We start from the raw sequence: 18,049 nt of genomic DNA on the forward strand, positions 1-18,049 counted from the left end.
GGAATCTTGAGTGTTTGGTCAAGATATGATTGGTTGAAGTTTACTGAACTTGCTTATATTCAACACGGCATCACATAATTGATATCCATGTGCAATGAGTAATGCGTTTGGACGCTTGAATTTCTAATCAGGATAGGACTGGATAGAATATGATATGAAAACTAAGGATTGTATCATATACTATCTATTGTTTGGTGAATGGCAGTAATAAGATCGGATATTTTCATGTTCTATCATGTTCACTGTTTGATATGAATGGCATATTAATGTAAATGAGCTTGAAAAATGCCCAAATAGAGATGATAAGAATCTCATCCACTGCTAAAGAAACCACAAATGTCCAAGCAGAGATAACCTCCATCGATAAATCAATGACTATTGTACAATCTAAATCTTAAATAGCAAAAGAGCTCATTGTAGCATTCCAGAGCTACCGGTTCGACTATGACAATAAATGTAAACGGTTTACGGCAACGTTGACGAGGTAGATCTCCTAGCGAATGCCGAATCTAGTCGGAGATAGAAAATACGATCATTCACCTTCACGATTTCGAAAAGTATAAAACTTTGATTTTCTTGCCTTCATTTTTATTTACCTACTATTTTTTTATTTATCCCTTGTCGCGACCTCCCCGAACCGGCCCCGCCGCCTAAGGGGTTTGACTAATGGATTACTAAGTTAAACCTAGTTCGAGCTTTCCCAAGCCTATACCAATTCGCGACTTAAGTTTAAGTTGTTAATATGCAAATCAATTTCATCTAGGAGTCGCCACTAATCAGTTTTTGGTAGGTTGATTAGACACCTAAGTAAAGCACGGGAGAAATGCTTCACTTCTACGAACCAGAGATTCAATGGGTACGGGGACTTGATTACACTAATTGACTAATTAGTGCCCTTTCGATACCTAATATTTGTTCAATTCACCACCTAACGTGTTCACACTAATCGGGAGTCTCAAAATTCCATTCCTAACTAAGCCAAAGAAAGCAACAGTCAACGCCTAGACCTAACATGCATAATCAACTACGTGCGAGGTTAAATTAAACACGCAATTCGAAGTGTGTGAACCAAGCAACGTGCAATCAAACATGACACTAATCACACCAGAGGGCAAAAAAACAATTCCAAAGTCTAAATAAATTTTTTTATTTTTCGAAATTTTTTTTTAAAAAAAATTTTTAAAAATTTTTAAAAATTTTTTAAATAATTTTTTAATAATTTTTAATATTAAAATAATAAAAATAACATAAAATCATATCTGAGTCGGATCTCCACATCCGACCCGGATCGGGACCGACCCGGGCGCGCCGGCCCGGGTTCATTTATTGAGCCCGGTCTGGCAAATAAAACAAAATAAAGAAAGAAAAAGGGGCCCAGCCGAAAATTTTTTAGAAAAACAAAAGCCCAGCCCACTATAAATAAAGAAACTAACAACACTTCAGCCCAAATTCGGATTTTGGCCCACCCGCGAAAGGCCCAAGACCTAATAAAACACTAAAGCCCACACACTAAATAAAACCCTACCCGGTCAGACCCGCGACCCGACCCGGACGTGAGAGACCCTACCCGGTTCGCAGCCGCCACGCCGCGCCCAGGGACTCGCCTGAACACCGGTCACCGCTCCGACGTGGAGTGCATGCCCGGCCACCGCCACACGCCGGCCGGCGTGGACGCCGGCCTCCCCGAGCCCCGGCCTCCGTGGCCGACGCTCCACCTTGGCCCGCATCGCCGCCCCGACGAGGGGCGGCGAGCGTCCTCTAGCCGGGTCGCCACCTGGCGACCACCTGGGACCGACCGGCCGAGCCTCGGCGAAAGGCTGGCAGGCCGATCGGCCGAGAACCGGCCAGATCCCGACGGGGGATTGGCCGCCTTACCTCACCTCGCGGTCGCGCCTGGACCGCCACCCTACCCGCGGGCCTCCTCTGCCCGCGTCACCGCTGCGGCAACCAACTCCCAGCCGAGACCATCCGGCGTTCCAGCCCCCAAACAGAAAACGCAACGAAACAGAGACAGATTCGAGAAACGGTTCGGGCATATCATCAAACACCTTGCAAGCGTCGACGGAAGCAAGGGATTTCAAGCACGATCGAGGCTCAAACACATCCGAAATTCACACACAACAACACGCAGAGCAGTAGGACCGAGCCTGAGGTGTCACGGGCCGGAACTTGCGCAAGCCGGACGGCCGCGAGCTCCGGCCAGTGACCCCCCAAAAAACTGAGTAAAAACGAAAGCAGGGGAGGCGGCCACGGTCCCTACCCGACTCAGCGGTGGCGAATGGAGGACGAACGCGGTAGATCGGGTTGCACCCGCACGCCTCGCACACCTACGAGCCGGGATCCTCAGGAGACCGACCCCGAATCGAACCAAAACAGAAACAAAACCCGGCAAGCACTCGAGACGGGGACCTACCGTGACAGAGGATCGTCGACCGTGGCTTGGGCATGGCGGTCGCCGGCGGAGGACCGACGTCTCTCTCTCTCCGGAACTCTCTCTCTAGGATCTCTCGGTTCTCTCTCTCTCTCTCGGATCTCTCTCCGTTCCCCGCTCGATCTCTCTGTCTCTCCTCGGATTTAAGGGCGGCCAAGGGTGCGGACCCGGCCGACAGGCGCGCATGGCCTCTGCCACCACCAGCCTGCCGTGGCCGGCCTGCCCTCGACCCGAAGATCGCGCCGGCGTCCTCCGCGCCCCTCTGGCTTCTGCGTTCTGTGGCCTCTGCACTGTTCCGGTCTTCTGCCCCGTAAGCTTCATAAGGTTGACTGGGGGGGAGATGGACAGACGCGGGCCGGGCCGAGAGAAAGAGGACCGCACAAAATAAAAAGGAGAGGGAAAAACGAATGGGCCGACGAACCTGACCCGGAAATCTTTTTTTTTTTTTTTTTTTTTTTTTTAATTTTGTGTCTTAATAGGCCATATTAATGCAAATGAGCCTAATGTCTATATGCCATGGAATTTAATAAAAGTATTTTTGGCTTAGGGGTTAAAAATTAAACCCTAATTTTTATGCGATAAAACCTTAAATGATTTGGGCAAAATTTAGGTGTCAACATCCCTCTCTTTTATTTATTTGTTTATTCTTTTATTCCCTTCCATCATTCCTAAATAAAATTTTATTAAATAATAAAGTATACTAATTACCTAAAACATGTAATAAATATAAATACTAAATATATATAATAAATATTACAAGTTAAAAAGAAATGCAAATATATAAATAAAAATGGGAATAAATAAAAACGAAAATTATTGTTATTTTTTGTTGTTATTTTTAATTTTCTTTTTCATTTTACAATTCAAATATTATTTGCATTAAATTATTATTCGATTTTATTAATTTAAGAAGTTTGTTATTCGAGAAAATTAACTTTTATACTATGAATATAAAAAATCATATCTACATTTGTCCCAACTCCCTCATTGGATATTTTTATCCAGATTATATCATTCTTATATCCAACTTTATTTTGTCTTTGATAGGAACCAAACACAGGATATAATGAATTTTATCATATTCTCAAATTTATCATGGTTACCAAACATATCTTAAGGCTTCAAAAATGGGATGGTGGGTGTGACCCTAATGTTATTCTAGGTGAAGGATGTTGTGATTTGATGTGTCGTATATTTTTTTAGAAAGCAGGTTCACGCAAAATGTGGTTAGGGTTGTTTTTCTCGATGGGATAGTACATGCATGTCTATTTTTCTCAGGGAAGATATGCTTATGAATAAGCAAGTATTGATAGTCAATGATTCTTCTATTAAAACCCCAAAATATCTTAGGCTTACGCTATTTTCACACCCCAAATGGCTGTTGTATACCATAATTTATTGAGTTGATGAAATAACCTAAAGGGAATTTATTGATCAAAATCACAAATGGAAATAATGAAAGTTGTTATTTATTGAAAATATACAAGCGGCACATTGTCATGAAAAGACTATTTGCATTAATCAAAGCAATGTTATTTTATTCTACCACATTATATTATTTTCAATTCGTTTTTTAACAAATTCCACTTCCTCCCTTGTACTTACTAATGTACTTAAGGTGAACTCTATTGAAGGATTGTTTGTGTTAAGTTCGGACCTTCTTGCTAATCTTTATTAATTAACATATCCCAAACCTAAGTTACAATCTTAAAAAGCTCACAATTTTAACTAAAGAATTCCACTTAGAAAAGAATTTGAACCGAAAATTTTATATGACAAGGAGTTAAATGAAATTAAACTTTAGAGAGAGATTGTAAATGATTGTTCTAGACATCATAACTTTGTTAATATTACTTTAAAATAGAATTCCAGCCAAAAAACTCGTTACAATACTCGAATTTTAGAGGACTCTTGCAAACAACATAATGACACACACAAAAAGAAGAAGAAACAATATTTGATGAAAGTGAATAAAAATCTTGAGATTGATCTATGCACATAGATGTATGCTTTTCCTCTTTCATAGGTATCTTGTCATTAATGAGGTCTTAGAGAGGGCTATATTGGACCATTTAAATTATAGTGCGTGTATAAAGCTATTTAAGATGTGGAAATAGCGTGAGCCAATATCTTATTCAGGGCTTATAACTATCATTTCTCACTAAAAATATGTGATTTCCTAGGCGTTCAATGTGATACAATTTGCAAACTCTGCTGTAAGTCTCCATTGTTTGAGTTTATGGCTCGATTATTAAACAAGAAAGGAAGGGCTCGTCGCTCGTTGCTTTGTTCTTCTTACTATGCGATGCTTAACGCTCGTGGTAATTGCCATGAGAGAAACTTTTGGAGCTAGGGCTCCTCTCGTGATCATATCAGGAGGACCATGAAGGCTGCTAGGAACTGCGTCTGTCACCAGCTACCACTATCCTCTTGTCAACGGAAAAAGGGAACATATAAATGGATGTTAGCTCCAGTGTCTCCACATATAAGCTTAGTCAACAAAGTGCACCATAAAGCTAAGGGTAAAAATCCGATAGATCTTGCATTGAAGCGAGGCATTAGCATCCAAGTCACAGAGCTACAGCGAATCATTGTCATTGGAACAATCACTAATAGGCACAGCACCTTCATTCTGCAAATGGCAAATAAGCTCAGTTTCTTGAACCCTTCCCTACGAATTCATATCTAAAATCAAGCTGGCATCCTCACATTTTGATTGTTTAGGCGTTTTATGTTCCTCATAGGACTTCTAGTACCCTGCATCGAGTCCGAAAGCTTCACCTTCCTGACCCTGTAACAACATGGTTACAACATTAGGAGCATAACCGACGCATGTAGCGACTAATTCTACTTTGAGTTCTTCTAGTCTGCACTCCATGTCAACCTAACCATGTAGTCTTGTTTGACCAAAAATAAAATAAAATCATGTAGTCTTGTCCAGGACGAGTCGTGAATTCTTTAGACAGATTCTTTTAGAGGGTGTGTGTTGTGCGGAAGAGCACCCTAACTAGATGAGATGAAACAAAAATAATTCGAACACAGAGATTTACGTGGTTCGGCGAAAAAATTCTGCCTACGTCCACGGGAGAGAGAGAGAGAGAGAGACAAGTTCCTATTTTTGAGCATATTTGATACAAGGTATAATGCTGAATAAATAGATCCTCAGATCCCTACTTCCCTAATCCCAAGAAATTCCACCATGAAGATCTTATCAGTTTAGGAAACTAACTAATAAATCTTTAGTGATTATCCCCTAAATATTAGGAATATCATGACATATCCCAGTTACATTGAATTAGGACTATTTCCCATAAAATCCCATGTAGATAGGAGATATATTTGAAATGTGTAGCCTGTAAGCTCCAAGCCTTCTTAGACTTCCTGATCGACTTTTTCGAGTCTCTAATCGATTGAAACTTCATGGAATTCAAGACAACATCAACATAACTCCACCTTTGGCTTGAATAAACCACAAGCCTCCACTCGAGCCAAGAAAACGTTTATATCTCTCTCTCCACCATACCTTCGCAAAGTTACGCCCGCACCTAGACCGGTGCGGCCTCCATCAACTTCAATGATGGGTGAGAGAAATCAAGTCCTTACAGGACTTGAACTTCTTCGTAGTAACCGTCTTCGTGAGCATATCCGCGGGATTATCTTTTGTATGGATTTTCGTCAAAGCAATGCTACCATTCTGCATAAATTCTCAAATCTTGTGGTACAAAACTTCAATGTGTTTTGTTCTGAAAAGGAAACACTTGATTCTTCGTGAGACATATTGCACTTTGGCTATCGCAATATAGTGTAGCACTTTCCTACTTTAAACCCAACTCCGTGACCAAACCAGTCAGCCATATTCCCTCCTTCGCAGCTTCAGTTGTTGCCATATACTCAGCTTTGGTTGTAGACAATGCTACAGTAGATTGAAGTATTGCCCTCCACAAAATAGCTCCAACTCCAAGAGTCAAGACGTATCCCGTGATGGACCTTCGCTTGTCCAAATCACCAGCGAAGTCCGAATCGACATAACCTGCTAAATTGATCGATTCTTCCTTTGAACTGAACATCAAACCCATTTCGGTAGTTCCAGCCAAATAATGAAAGATCTACTTAACAGCTTCCCAATGCTCCTTACCCGGATTGCTCATGTATCGGCTGGTGAGACTCACTGCATGAGCCAAATCCGATTTGCTACAAACCATAGCATACATGAGGCTCCCTATTATGCTGGCATAGGGTACTCGATACATCTTTACAACCTCCTCATGAGAACTAGGGCATTGTTTCTTTGATAATCTGAAGTGATTTGCTAAGGGTGTACAAACCGGTTTAGCTTTTCCCATGTTGAACCACTCCAAGACCTTCTCAACATACTTCTTCTGATTTACCCAAAGCTTACTTACACGTCTATCTCAAAAGATTTCCATGCCAAGGACCCTCTTTGCAGGACCAAGATCCTTCATTTCAAACTTGTTGCTTAACTAAGACTTTAGGGAAATGATGGCTCTCATTTTTCTTGCAGCAATCAACATATCACCAACATAGAACATCATCAGAATAAGCGACTTATCATCCAAAACTCTGTAGTAGACACAAGAATCATGCACACTCCTCATGTAGCCAATACGAAGCATAAAAGAATAAAACCTTTTATTCCATTGCCTCGGAGATTGCTTCAAACCGTAAAGTGATCTCTTGAGCAAGCAAACATGATTCTCTTTCCCTTTCACCTTGAAGCCTTCGCGCTGCTCCATGTAAATTTTCTCCTCCAAGTCACCATGAAGAAATGCCATCTTCATATCTAGCTGCTCGAGGTCCAAGTCATACACGGCCACCATAGCTAGTAAAACACGAATTGACGTGTGTTTTTCAACCGGGGAAAATATCTCATCGTAATCGATCCCCTCCTTCTGTGCATAGCCCTTAGCAATAAGTCGGGCCTTGTATCTCTCTTGCTCTTTCTTTGTTGCTGCTTCCTTTCTTCGAAGAACCCATTTGCAGCCAATGACTTTCCGATCCTTGGGCTTCTTCACAAGTTCCCACGTCTCATTCTTTTATAATGACTTCATCTCCTCCATCATCGCGGTCATCCACTTTTCTTTGTGACCACTTTTCAAAGCTTCATGATAGGAGCTTGGATCGTTGGAGCCCACGGTAAGAGCATAAGCATTCATGTCCTCAAAACCGTACCTCTCCGGTGCTTTGAGAGTGCGCCTTCCTCGACCCATCGCAATGGTACAAGGAACTTCTACCGTTTCTTTAACTTCCGGAGCTTCATCGGATGACTCACCATTCTCTGCAAATTCTCTAGCTTCAAGCTCCACCTTAACAATAGATTTATCGCTCTCCCTTTTAGCAGTCGCGTGTGGCACGCAACTTGACTTCAACATTGCAAATTCATCGAACACAACATCCCTGCTCATCAGAACTTTCTTCTCACTTGGATCCCATAATTTGTAGCCTTTCACTCCTTTCTCGTAACCGAGAAATATGCATTGTTTTGACTTTGAATCCAACTTCGAGCGCTTCAAACTCTGCACATGTACAAAAGTAGGACAACCGATTATTCTTAAATTAGAATAATCGACAGTTTTACCAATCCATACCTCTTCGAGAATTTTGCATTTAATTGCAGTTGATGGAGACCGATTCACAAGATAACATGCCATGCAGACAGCTTCTGCCCCAAACTCCTTGCTCAGTCCCGCATGCAACCTCATGCTCCGAGCTCTCTCTAATAAAGTCTAGTTCATCCTTTCTGCTACGCCATTATGTTGGGGCGTATCTGGAACTGTGAAGTGGCATCTAATCCCTTCTTTTTTTGCAAAGCACCATGAATGGTGTTGATTTGTATTCTTCTCCATTGTCCAATCTCAAGCACTTAAACTTCTTCCCCATTGAAGTTTCAACTACGGCTTTCCATTCTTTTAACATGTCAAAGACCTCCCTTTTGTGTCGCATGAAGTAGACCCAAACTTTCCGAGAGAAATCGTCAATGAATGTCTCGAAGTATTCCTTTCCGCCTTTTGACTTTACCGATGAAGGACCCCGTACATCCGTATGTACATACTCGAGCACGCCCCTGCTCCTATGAGTTGCAACTTTGAACCGTACTCTGCATTGTTTTTCAAACACACAAAATTTGCAGAAATCTAATTTGCATGTTTTCATACCTTGGAGTGCATTCCTCTTGTAAAGCTTCATCAATCCTCTTTCCCCCATATGCCCGAGACGCATATGCCATAGATAGGTGTTATCTATCTTCGTGCTAGCATCCGTGGACATAAATGCTCCACCTTGCACTATGGTTCCTATAAGTGGATATAGGTTCCCGTGCCTCTGTCCCTTTAGAACAATAAGAGCTCCCTTTATCACCTTCAAGACTCCACCTTGAGCCGAGTACTTGCATCCATTGGATTCAAGTGCTCCTAATGAAATCAGATTTTTCCTTAGACCCGGTACATGACGCACATTCCCCATGATTTTCATGCCATCAAACATCGTGATTTTCACGGTTCCAACTCCCACAGTCTTGCATGAAGTGTCATTCCCCATGAGAACTGAACCACCATCACATGCCTTGTACTCATCGAAGGCTTCTCGATGAGGACACATATGATAAGTGCATCCAGAGTCCAAAATTCACGAATCTTCAAAGGTGTCCTTCCCCTACGATCTAGACAAGATGTCCCCATCATTGGTCTCAGTGCTGTCGGCTACACTTGCTTCATCCGAGCTATTCTTCTTTTTCTCATTCTTATTTGGACAGAATCTCTTGGTATGCCCTTTCTCATTACACTCGTAGCATCTTCCTTTGAACTTTCCCTTGGATTTTGATCAACCCCTACGAGTCGATCCTCGATCCGTTGATCTTCCTCTTCCTCGACTGCTTTTTTCCTTCCCAAAGAGTCCCTCTCCCAAAGATTTTAAACTACTTGTCCTTTTCCGGGTGTCATTTGAAATTAGGGCAGTAGTCACCTCTCCGATCTTCAGGGTTTCCTTGCCATAAAGGAGCGTAGTCACCAAGTGGTCAAACGAATCCGGCAGTGACGCCAATAGTAGAAGCGCAATGTCTTCATCCTCGAACTTTACCGCTTGTAAGTTCACTGATCATCTGATTGAACATGTTGAGGTATTCCAACGGATCTCCTCCTTCACTCATCTGAAGCGAATACAATCTCTTCTTCAAGAACAACTTGTTCGTAAGAGATTTCGTCATGTAGATGCTTTCGAGTTTGAGCCATACCTCCGGAGCAGATTCGATTTCCGCCACGTATTGAAGGGCCTCGTCCGATAGGTTCAATCGGATCGCACTGCACGACCTCTCCTCCATGTCGGCCCAGTCATCTTCTGTGATGGTGACCGGCTTGTTCGATCTACACAGAAGAACCTTTGATAAACCCTGTTGAATCAACAGATCCTTCATCCTTCTCCGCCATAGTGTAAAATTATTCTTCCCGATGAATCATTCAATATCAAATCGAACGATCGAACCTTTTTCAGCCATCTAGTCAGAAGTCGTAGTACAGGAACGGAGAACCTGGATTGCTCTGATACCGATAGTTGTGTGGAAGAGCACCCTAACTAGATGAGATGAAACAAGAATAATTCGAACATAGAGATTTACGTGGTTCGGCGAAAGAATTCCGCCTACCTCCACGGGAGAGAGAGAGAGAGAGAGAGAGAGAGAGAGAGAGAGAGAGAGAGAGAGAGAGAGAGAGAGAGAGAGAGAGAGAGAGAGAGAGAGAGAGAGAGAGAGAGAGGATTTCTTATTTTTGAGCATATTTGAGACAAGGTTCAATACTGAATAAATAGATCCTCAGATCTCTACTTCCCTAATCCAAAGAAATTCCACCCTAAAGATCTAATCAGTTTAGGAAACTAACTAATAAATCTTTAGTGAATATCCCCTAAATATTAGGAATATCATGACATATCCCAGTTACATTGAATTAGGACTATTTCCCATGAAATCCCATGTATATAGGAAATATATTTAAAACGTGTAGCCTGCAATCTCCAAGCCTTCTTACACTTCCCGATCAACTTTTCCGAGTCTCTAAACGATCGAAACTTCATGGAATTCAAGACAACATCAACAGAGTGAACTTATTCATACCCTTTTACTTGAGTTGTCCTAATCTTTATTACATTACTCGTATGGTTGTTGTTGGCTAATACACTGGTAAAACATTTATCGACAAACAATGCCATTCTTTGCTCGCGTTCATTGGCATCGGATGTTGCGTGCTTAAGTACTCCTCGTGAACGCGAGAACAGTACAATCAAAATGGTTTTTGAGCGAGGGCTATCGGTTCGAAACGTTACACCTAAACACTCGACAACTATATAATTTAAAAATCAAGAAAGAGCGGCGGCATGAGATGGCGATACCCATTCTTTCTTTTACTTTGGCTCAACAATTCAATCACTAGGCATGACATGCACCGCAAAATATTGAAGATGGTCACTCAGATCTATCACCGTGGAGAATCTGTAGATGTATAGAAAGGGTGAGTTAATGCTACAGCCGAGTGGAATGCCGCAGTTTGGGCATATGGTGAGCATCCATGTCTCATCATTACAAATAAGTGAAACAAGAATAAACTAGCCAAAGGAATCCTAAATCGTAATCAGAGCCCAATACATCTTCCCCCTTCTCTCTCATCTCCGTCGTCGCCCCCAATGACCTTGCCAGTCACTAGAATCGACACTGTAGTCGCTCTTGCAGCCACACCACCACCACCACAAAGGCCATCGCCGTGCCGCGAAGCACAAGTTAGGGGTTCGATGCCATTGGAAAAACCCACCAATGTAATCGAGCTAGCTAGAGCTAAGTCGGGTTGCAGACAGAGAGACGAGCAGCTTTGAGACATTGTTGTGCTTGGCTCGATGGCAGTGATTCTTGGTACGCTTGTTTATGAATCGAGACAACTTGTCTTCCATCTATGTGGCATTTTAATTAGACACACCAAATGCACACATATCCCTCTAGTACTTCACTTAAAATTCTAGGTTTCTACCTTTTATTATCAGTCATTTCATTTCCTAGCTAGAAAAATGCATCTTAATTTTCTTTCGGCCATTTGAATTTCTTCACATATATACTTACTTTTTTGTTGCAAAAGACTTTATTCTGTATACTTCAATCATCTAGTAAATAACAACCCCACGATGGCCACAAAGACAAATTAAAAACTCAAATTCCGTGCTTCCATCTATCAATACTTAGAAAAAACACTATCACAGTGATAGGATTAGATCATATGAAAGTGAGTACATAGCGAAGATAGAAAGTCTTGAACCCTGCTAGTACAGCATTCGATAAGTAACAGTCCTCAAAACTTGTGTGGCTCGATATCACACTTATTAGTAACCTTCGCGCAGTTGATTAAGTCAATCAGACCCAAATTGCTCCAGCTTGTATAAGCCTCGGGACCAAGGACTGTTTGAGGTGGAGGCTCATGACCTCGTTGGTTCCCCCCACCAGCTCGCCGCTGATGAACACGGCAGGCACGGGCGGGCTGCGGCCCAGCCTCGAGAGGGCCTGCTCAATCTCCCTCCCCCTGGGGATCTCGTCCAGCTCGTGAACCACCGGGTTGACCCCGAACTCACTTAAGAGCATCTTGATGGTGTGGCACATGCAGCACGAGCTCCTGCTGAAGATCACCACCGGCCTCTCCGACACCATTCTATTGATTCTATCCATTGGCAAAAGCACAAGCTAGTGATGCTCGAATACGTCAGAACGACTTGAATTCAATAGTCCTTACTATCTCGACAATGGAAGGTGAAATGTGAAGCGATTTCGATGAGGCTGTGAACGTATAGGAAAATGAGAGGGAGAGAGACAGAGAGCAAATTCTTGAGTTTGTGAGGGATGATGATCGAGTTTTGATGTTTTGGTTGATCATTGGGAGCTTATTTATATTGGGTTTGAGGTGGGTAAAGGATTTGGATTGGATTGGATTGGCTAGGAAAAAAGGGGTTGATAGATGAACGAGAATGAGAATGTTCTTCTAGATATTGCCATACATCATATGATCATTTTTGACAACGATTTTCATGTTGCGAATAGAGATAAAGTAAGTTCTGCACGATGACGATTCTTTTCTTACGGAAAAGCTATAGGCGTATCCTTCGTACGGCTTACCCTTTTTTATTTTCTTCATATTGCTTGCTTCACATTGTCTTTCTTCACTATCCTTAATTTTTTTTAACATTGCGCATGCTATTGGTCTTATTTTCATGGAAAACCTTGAATTCTCTAGACTCAAATGAATAATAATTTTTGTTTCTTCCTCTAATGTTCAATTTTAGAGTTTAGTGTAATTTCTTCAAATTTTTATTCAACTTCTGAGGAATAATGAAGTGGTAACTTATGTTTGTATTTGGATTTTTCATTCACGAGCCCGTTAGAGTAAGTGTAATCTTAACGTGATAAGAATGGAATGGTAAGATTGAACAAACTATTAATTGACTTGCTTATCACCATAATAAAACTCTAACCCACCGTTGTTCAAATTCAAAAGATTTCTTATTATTTTTGTTATTATTATTATTGTTGTTGTTGTTTGAACACATGATGAGGAATTATAAGAGTACCGATATGCAATTGCAAGTGGCATAAATAAAGAGAGATCTCGAGAACAAAAAGGTGTACGTACAAGTCTTTTCTCTAGTACAATTATTACCCATGTTAATGGGGATTTTTCTCACGATGTATCGATGTCGGAGGCTCGGAGAAAGAGAAAATGGGATTCGTTCACTTGGGACCGAAATGCACAAGATTCTTTTATTCTATTCCTGAAAAAGAATTTGTGAAAAGAAACGTTAGTGAAATGATTTTTCTTTCGTGGGATTTTCAAAAAAATAGATACTAATATCTATTTCGTGAAAAAAGAAAAAAAATGGCAATCTTACAACGAGAAGCTCAGTTTTGCCACACCATGCATGAAAGAAAAAAGTATTTCTTCCTTAGAAATTACAATACCAGTTTATTCGGATATTTATATTGAGTCAATCTATTTTTACTTTTAACAGATTAATATTAGATTTTTTATTTTTTTTTTCGTCTTCTGTTTTTTTTCAATTTTTTCCTATCGAGTGAAGACATAAATCTTTTGGCAGTTTTGGCACCCGGCGTCACTAAAAAGAGTTGTCCAAATTGCAAAAGGAGATGAATGTCATGAGGTCCCCAATTTTATCTTCTTTTACTTCTATTCTTGAATATGTACTTTGTTTTTCTTTCTTTATACATTGGATTTTGACTCTCAATACAGCATGGCGCGTATATGATCATCAACATATATGAGTCGCAAGAGTTATAGGCATGAAAATTGAAGAGGTTTGAAATGACTTTTTCCAAGATTGCTACAGCAAGGTCACATGAGCTCGGCCTAATGCCGTTCACAGTCGTCGAGGTTGTGCGAGGTCGGCCTCAAGCTCACAAGGGCTGAGGCCAGCCATGAGTTTCTGTGACAAGCTCGCGAGCCCCGCAAGCTATGTGGCAGAGTTAGGCCATGGCTGCTAAATCAAGGTTGATCGACCTCATTTTGGCCTTGAGTTGGCATGGCTACCGTTGACCACCGTTGACGGCCTCCCAAGGTGTAACACAGGCATGCATAGTGGAGAGGGGAAGACATGGTAGGAGTGTGTTGGACTGAGCAAACCTCTCGGATTGGGAAATAAAATGATAATTTGGTAAATTATGTGTGGGTGAGAGATGCAACTTGAATTTCATTGTAAAAAATGAGGATAAATTGTAAGTTTTGAAATGTGACTATGGCATTTGATATGAAGTAAATTTGAACATGGTTTTTGCAATTTTTCCTATAATATATAATTAAAATAAGTTTTGATTTTAATTTGATATTTTGACTTTTCACATCTTTATGCATATATGAATGTCAAAATTCATACTCATCCAATGTACTCAGAGTGCTTTTGCGTTTTTTTTTTTAAATTAGGCTACTTGTTTTATTTGGATGAAAAAGTAAAAATAGCTTTTGGGTTTTCTAATGTTAACAAGAAAATGTTGTGGGGGGTTTTCATAAAGGATTTGGGTCATCTAGATTGATTATGATGTAAATTGACATTTTGGGAGGAACATCATCATATTGAATTCGATAACCGAGTTGTTCTCTCTATCTCTCTCTCTCAGAAGGATCTTATCCCTTTTTAATTGGATGGTCATATAAAATGCTTTTTCTCATCCGTTAAAGGAAAGTGATCTCCTAGTACTTCTTAGAAAAGGCCAAAAACGAAAAACAAAAAAGCAAAAGAAAGAAAGATTTGCATTTCGTCCACACTTGTCAAAGAGATAATGTTCATGAAAGGTCAAGATCACACGGTAATGTATTCTCCCTCCTGAAAAATCACGTGGATGCAAAAAAGATACTCGACTTTTGTTACCCACTTTTTCATGCGTCGTCGTGAGGTCGAATCTTGGTTATTTACATAGATGGGCAAAGCAGATGTATTTGCCCATATGCCTGTTCTTTCACACACGGGGAACTTGTCCTCTAGAACGTTGCTAGTACTTACACTCAAATCTGAAATCATGCAAGATGGTATCGACACTGATCTGTGTTATGATGGAATCTTGAGTGTTTGGTCAGGATGTGTTTGGTTGAAGTTTACTGAACTTGCTTATATTCAACACGACATCACACAATTAATATCCATTTACAATGAGTAAGGATGCGTTTGCTTGCTTGGATTTCAAACCAGGATAGGACCGGATAAAATATGATATGAAAACAAAGGATTTTGTTATATACTATTTATAGTTTGGTGAATAGCAGTAATAAGGCCAGATATTTTCATATTTTATCATATCCGCTATTTGATATGAATAGCATATGAATGCAAATGAACTTGAAAAATGCACAAACCGAGATGATAAGAATCTCTCACGATTCACTATTAAAGAAACCACAAATGTCCAAGTAGAGATAATGCTCGTCGATATATCAATCATTATTGTACGATCTAAAATAGTAGAAGAGCTCATTGTAGCATTCCAGAGCTACCGGTTCAACTACGACAATAAATGGAGAAAATTGTCTAAAAAGTCTTAAACCTATTGCACTTTTGCCAATTCAGTCCTAAACCTTTTAAGTTTGACAATTCAGTCCTAAACCTTTTCACTTCTTGCCAATTGAGTCCATCCGGTCAATTTTGGCCGGTCGACGCTGACATGGCTGCCGGCCGGCGCCGAACGTCCGGACAATAATGAGGTGGCAATTTTTAAATAAATTTTTTAACATTTTTAACATTTTTTTAAAATTTTTAATATTTTCTTTCTTTATTTTTTTTGCCCTTCTTCCCTTTGGCCGGTCCGGCCACCAGCCAGAGGCACGGGCCGGCGAGGTCGACCTCACCGGCCTCTAGCAAAGCTCGCCCCCCCTACTATTGGCGAGGGCGAGCCTCACCCGCTACTACCAGGCCGACCTCACCCAGATTTGACGAGGTCAAGCCTCGCCCAGCCAAGGTGAAACCGGCCTGCGCCGTCGCAGGTCGGCCTTCCCTTGGTTGGGTGAGCTCGGCCTGGCAGTGGCGGGCGAGGCTCGCCCTCGCCAGTGTCCGGCGGGGCCGAGCTTCGCCAGAGGCCAGCGAGGTCAACCTTGCCGGCTTGCGCCTCTGGCCGATCACCAGACCAGCCAAAGGGAAGAAGTGCAGAAAAAAAAATTAAAAAATTCAAACAAAAACATTAAAAAATTCAAAAAAATACTTAAAAATCGCCACATTAGTGTTGGCCAAATGATCGGTGTCGGCCAACTACCACGTCACCGCCGGCTGGCCAAAATTGGCCAGATGGACTCAATTAACAAGAAGTGAAAAGGTTTAAGACTGAATTGACAAACTTAAAATGTTTAGAACTGAATTGGTAAAAGTGCAATAGGTTTAGGACTTTTTGAATAATTTTCCCCAATAAATGTAAACGGGCTACGGCAGCATTGACAAGGTAGATCACCTAGTAAATGCCAAATCTAGTTGGAGAGAGAAACTATGAACATTCACCTTCGCGATTTCGAAAAGTATAATGCTTCGATTTTCTTGCATACTTCATTTTTATTTACTTACTATTTTTTTTATTTTTCCCTCTCTTTTATTTATTTATTTTATTTTTATGCCTTTCCATCATTCCTAAATAATATTTTATTAAATAATAAACTATACTAATATACCTAAACTATGTAATAAATATAACTACTAAATATATATAATGTATAGGGAAAATTCCAAATAAGGGCCTAACGCTACCGGCTCGCTGGCCAGTAAAGGGCATTTTTGTCCAAAAAATAATTTTAAAATAAAATTTAGTTAAATTAGATTAAAAAGAAAAAAAAAACAAGCGAGAGGGCTGCTTGTGGCCACCATCCCATCGCTGGTGGGTAGCCTTCTCGCTTGTTTTTTCCTTCTTATCTTTTTTTTTTAACTTTAGTTTTTTTTTCTTTTTTGAATTTGTTTTTTTATGAAAAGAAAAATACAAAAAAGGAAAAAAAAATTTAAAAGACAAAAATGCCCTTGAATCTAGTGAAGTTAGACCCTTTTTTTAGACTAATATAGCCACTTCATACCCTTATTTGAAAAAAGGTTCACTTCAGGCACTTACTTGCGAAAATAATAGCACTTCATGCTTTTATTTGAAACAAAGTCCACTTCAGGCCCTTATTTGAGAAAATGAGGGCACTTCGAGCTCTTATTTGAGAAAATGAGGGCACTTCGAGCCCTTATTTGGAAATTTTCCTAATGTATATTACAGGTTTAAAAAAAGCATATATAAATAAAAATGGGAATAAATAAAAACGAAAATTGTTGTTATTTTTTGTTGTTAATTTTTATTTTTATTTCATTTTATTAATTTAAGAAGTTTGTTATTCAAGAAAAATAACTTTTATACCATGAATATAAAAAAACTTATCCATCTTTGTCCCACCTCCCTCATGGGATATTTTTATCCAAGTTATATCCTTCTTATATCCGATTTTATTTTATCTTGGGTGAGAACCAAACATAGAATACGATAGATTTTATCATATCTTAAGTTTTATCCTGACTATCAAACATAGCCTAAGGCTTCAAAAATGGGATGGTGGGCGTGGCCTGAGCGAAGGATGTTGTGATTTGATGTGTCATATATTTTTTTAGAAAGCGGGTTCACGCAAAATGTGGTCAGGGTTGTTTTTCTCGATGGGATAGTAGTACATGCATGTCTATTTTTCTCAGGGAAGATATGCTTATGAATAAGCAAGTATTGATAATCAATGATTTTTCTATTAAAAACCCAAAGTTTCTTTACACTATTTTCAGACCCTAATGGCTGCTTTATACCATAATTTATTGAGTTGACGAAATAACCTCAAGAGAATTTATTGTTCAAAATCACAAATGAAAATGATGAAAGTTGTTATTTATTGAAAATATAAAACGTGCACATTGTCACGAAAAGACAATTTGTATTAATCAAAACAATGTTGTTTTATTCTACCACATTATGTTATTTTCTATTCGTTTTTTTAAACAAACTCAATTTCCTCCCTTCTACTTACTATTGTACTTAAGGTGAAATCTATTGAAGGATTGTTTGTGATAAGTTTGAACCTTCTTGCT

General features: G+C 40.2%; 2 protein-coding genes across 2 annotated transcripts in view; both read right to left on the reverse strand.

The window, feature by feature from the left end:
- The window catches only part of LOC115665869 (monothiol glutaredoxin-S2-like), a 39,411-nt gene that overhangs the window by 3,950 nt on the left and 17,412 nt on the right, over positions 1 to 18,049 (reverse strand). The gene's annotated exons all lie outside the window — the stretch shown is intronic.
- On the reverse strand, positions 11,623 to 12,338 carry LOC115682929 (monothiol glutaredoxin-S2-like). The gene has a single exon (XM_030607297.2). The coding sequence runs from the start codon at positions 12,138 to 12,140 to the stop codon at positions 11,832 to 11,834; it is 309 nt and encodes a 102-aa protein (XP_030463157.1). The 5' UTR covers positions 12,141 to 12,338; the 3' UTR covers positions 11,623 to 11,831.

This window comes from Syzygium oleosum, unplaced genomic scaffold (genome assembly GCF_021117445.2).
Source record: "Syzygium oleosum isolate NSW1041296 unplaced genomic scaffold, Sole_v2.1 Sole_v2.06, whole genome shotgun sequence".
Classification (NCBI taxonomy): Eukaryota; Viridiplantae; Streptophyta; class Magnoliopsida; order Myrtales; family Myrtaceae; genus Syzygium; species Syzygium oleosum.

What these genes read in the sequence shown, in the direction of transcription:
- LOC115682929 (XM_030607297.2), bottom strand. Translation starts at nt 12,140, where the DNA reads ATGGATAGAATCAATAGAATGGTGTCGGAGAGGCCGGTGGTGATCTTC.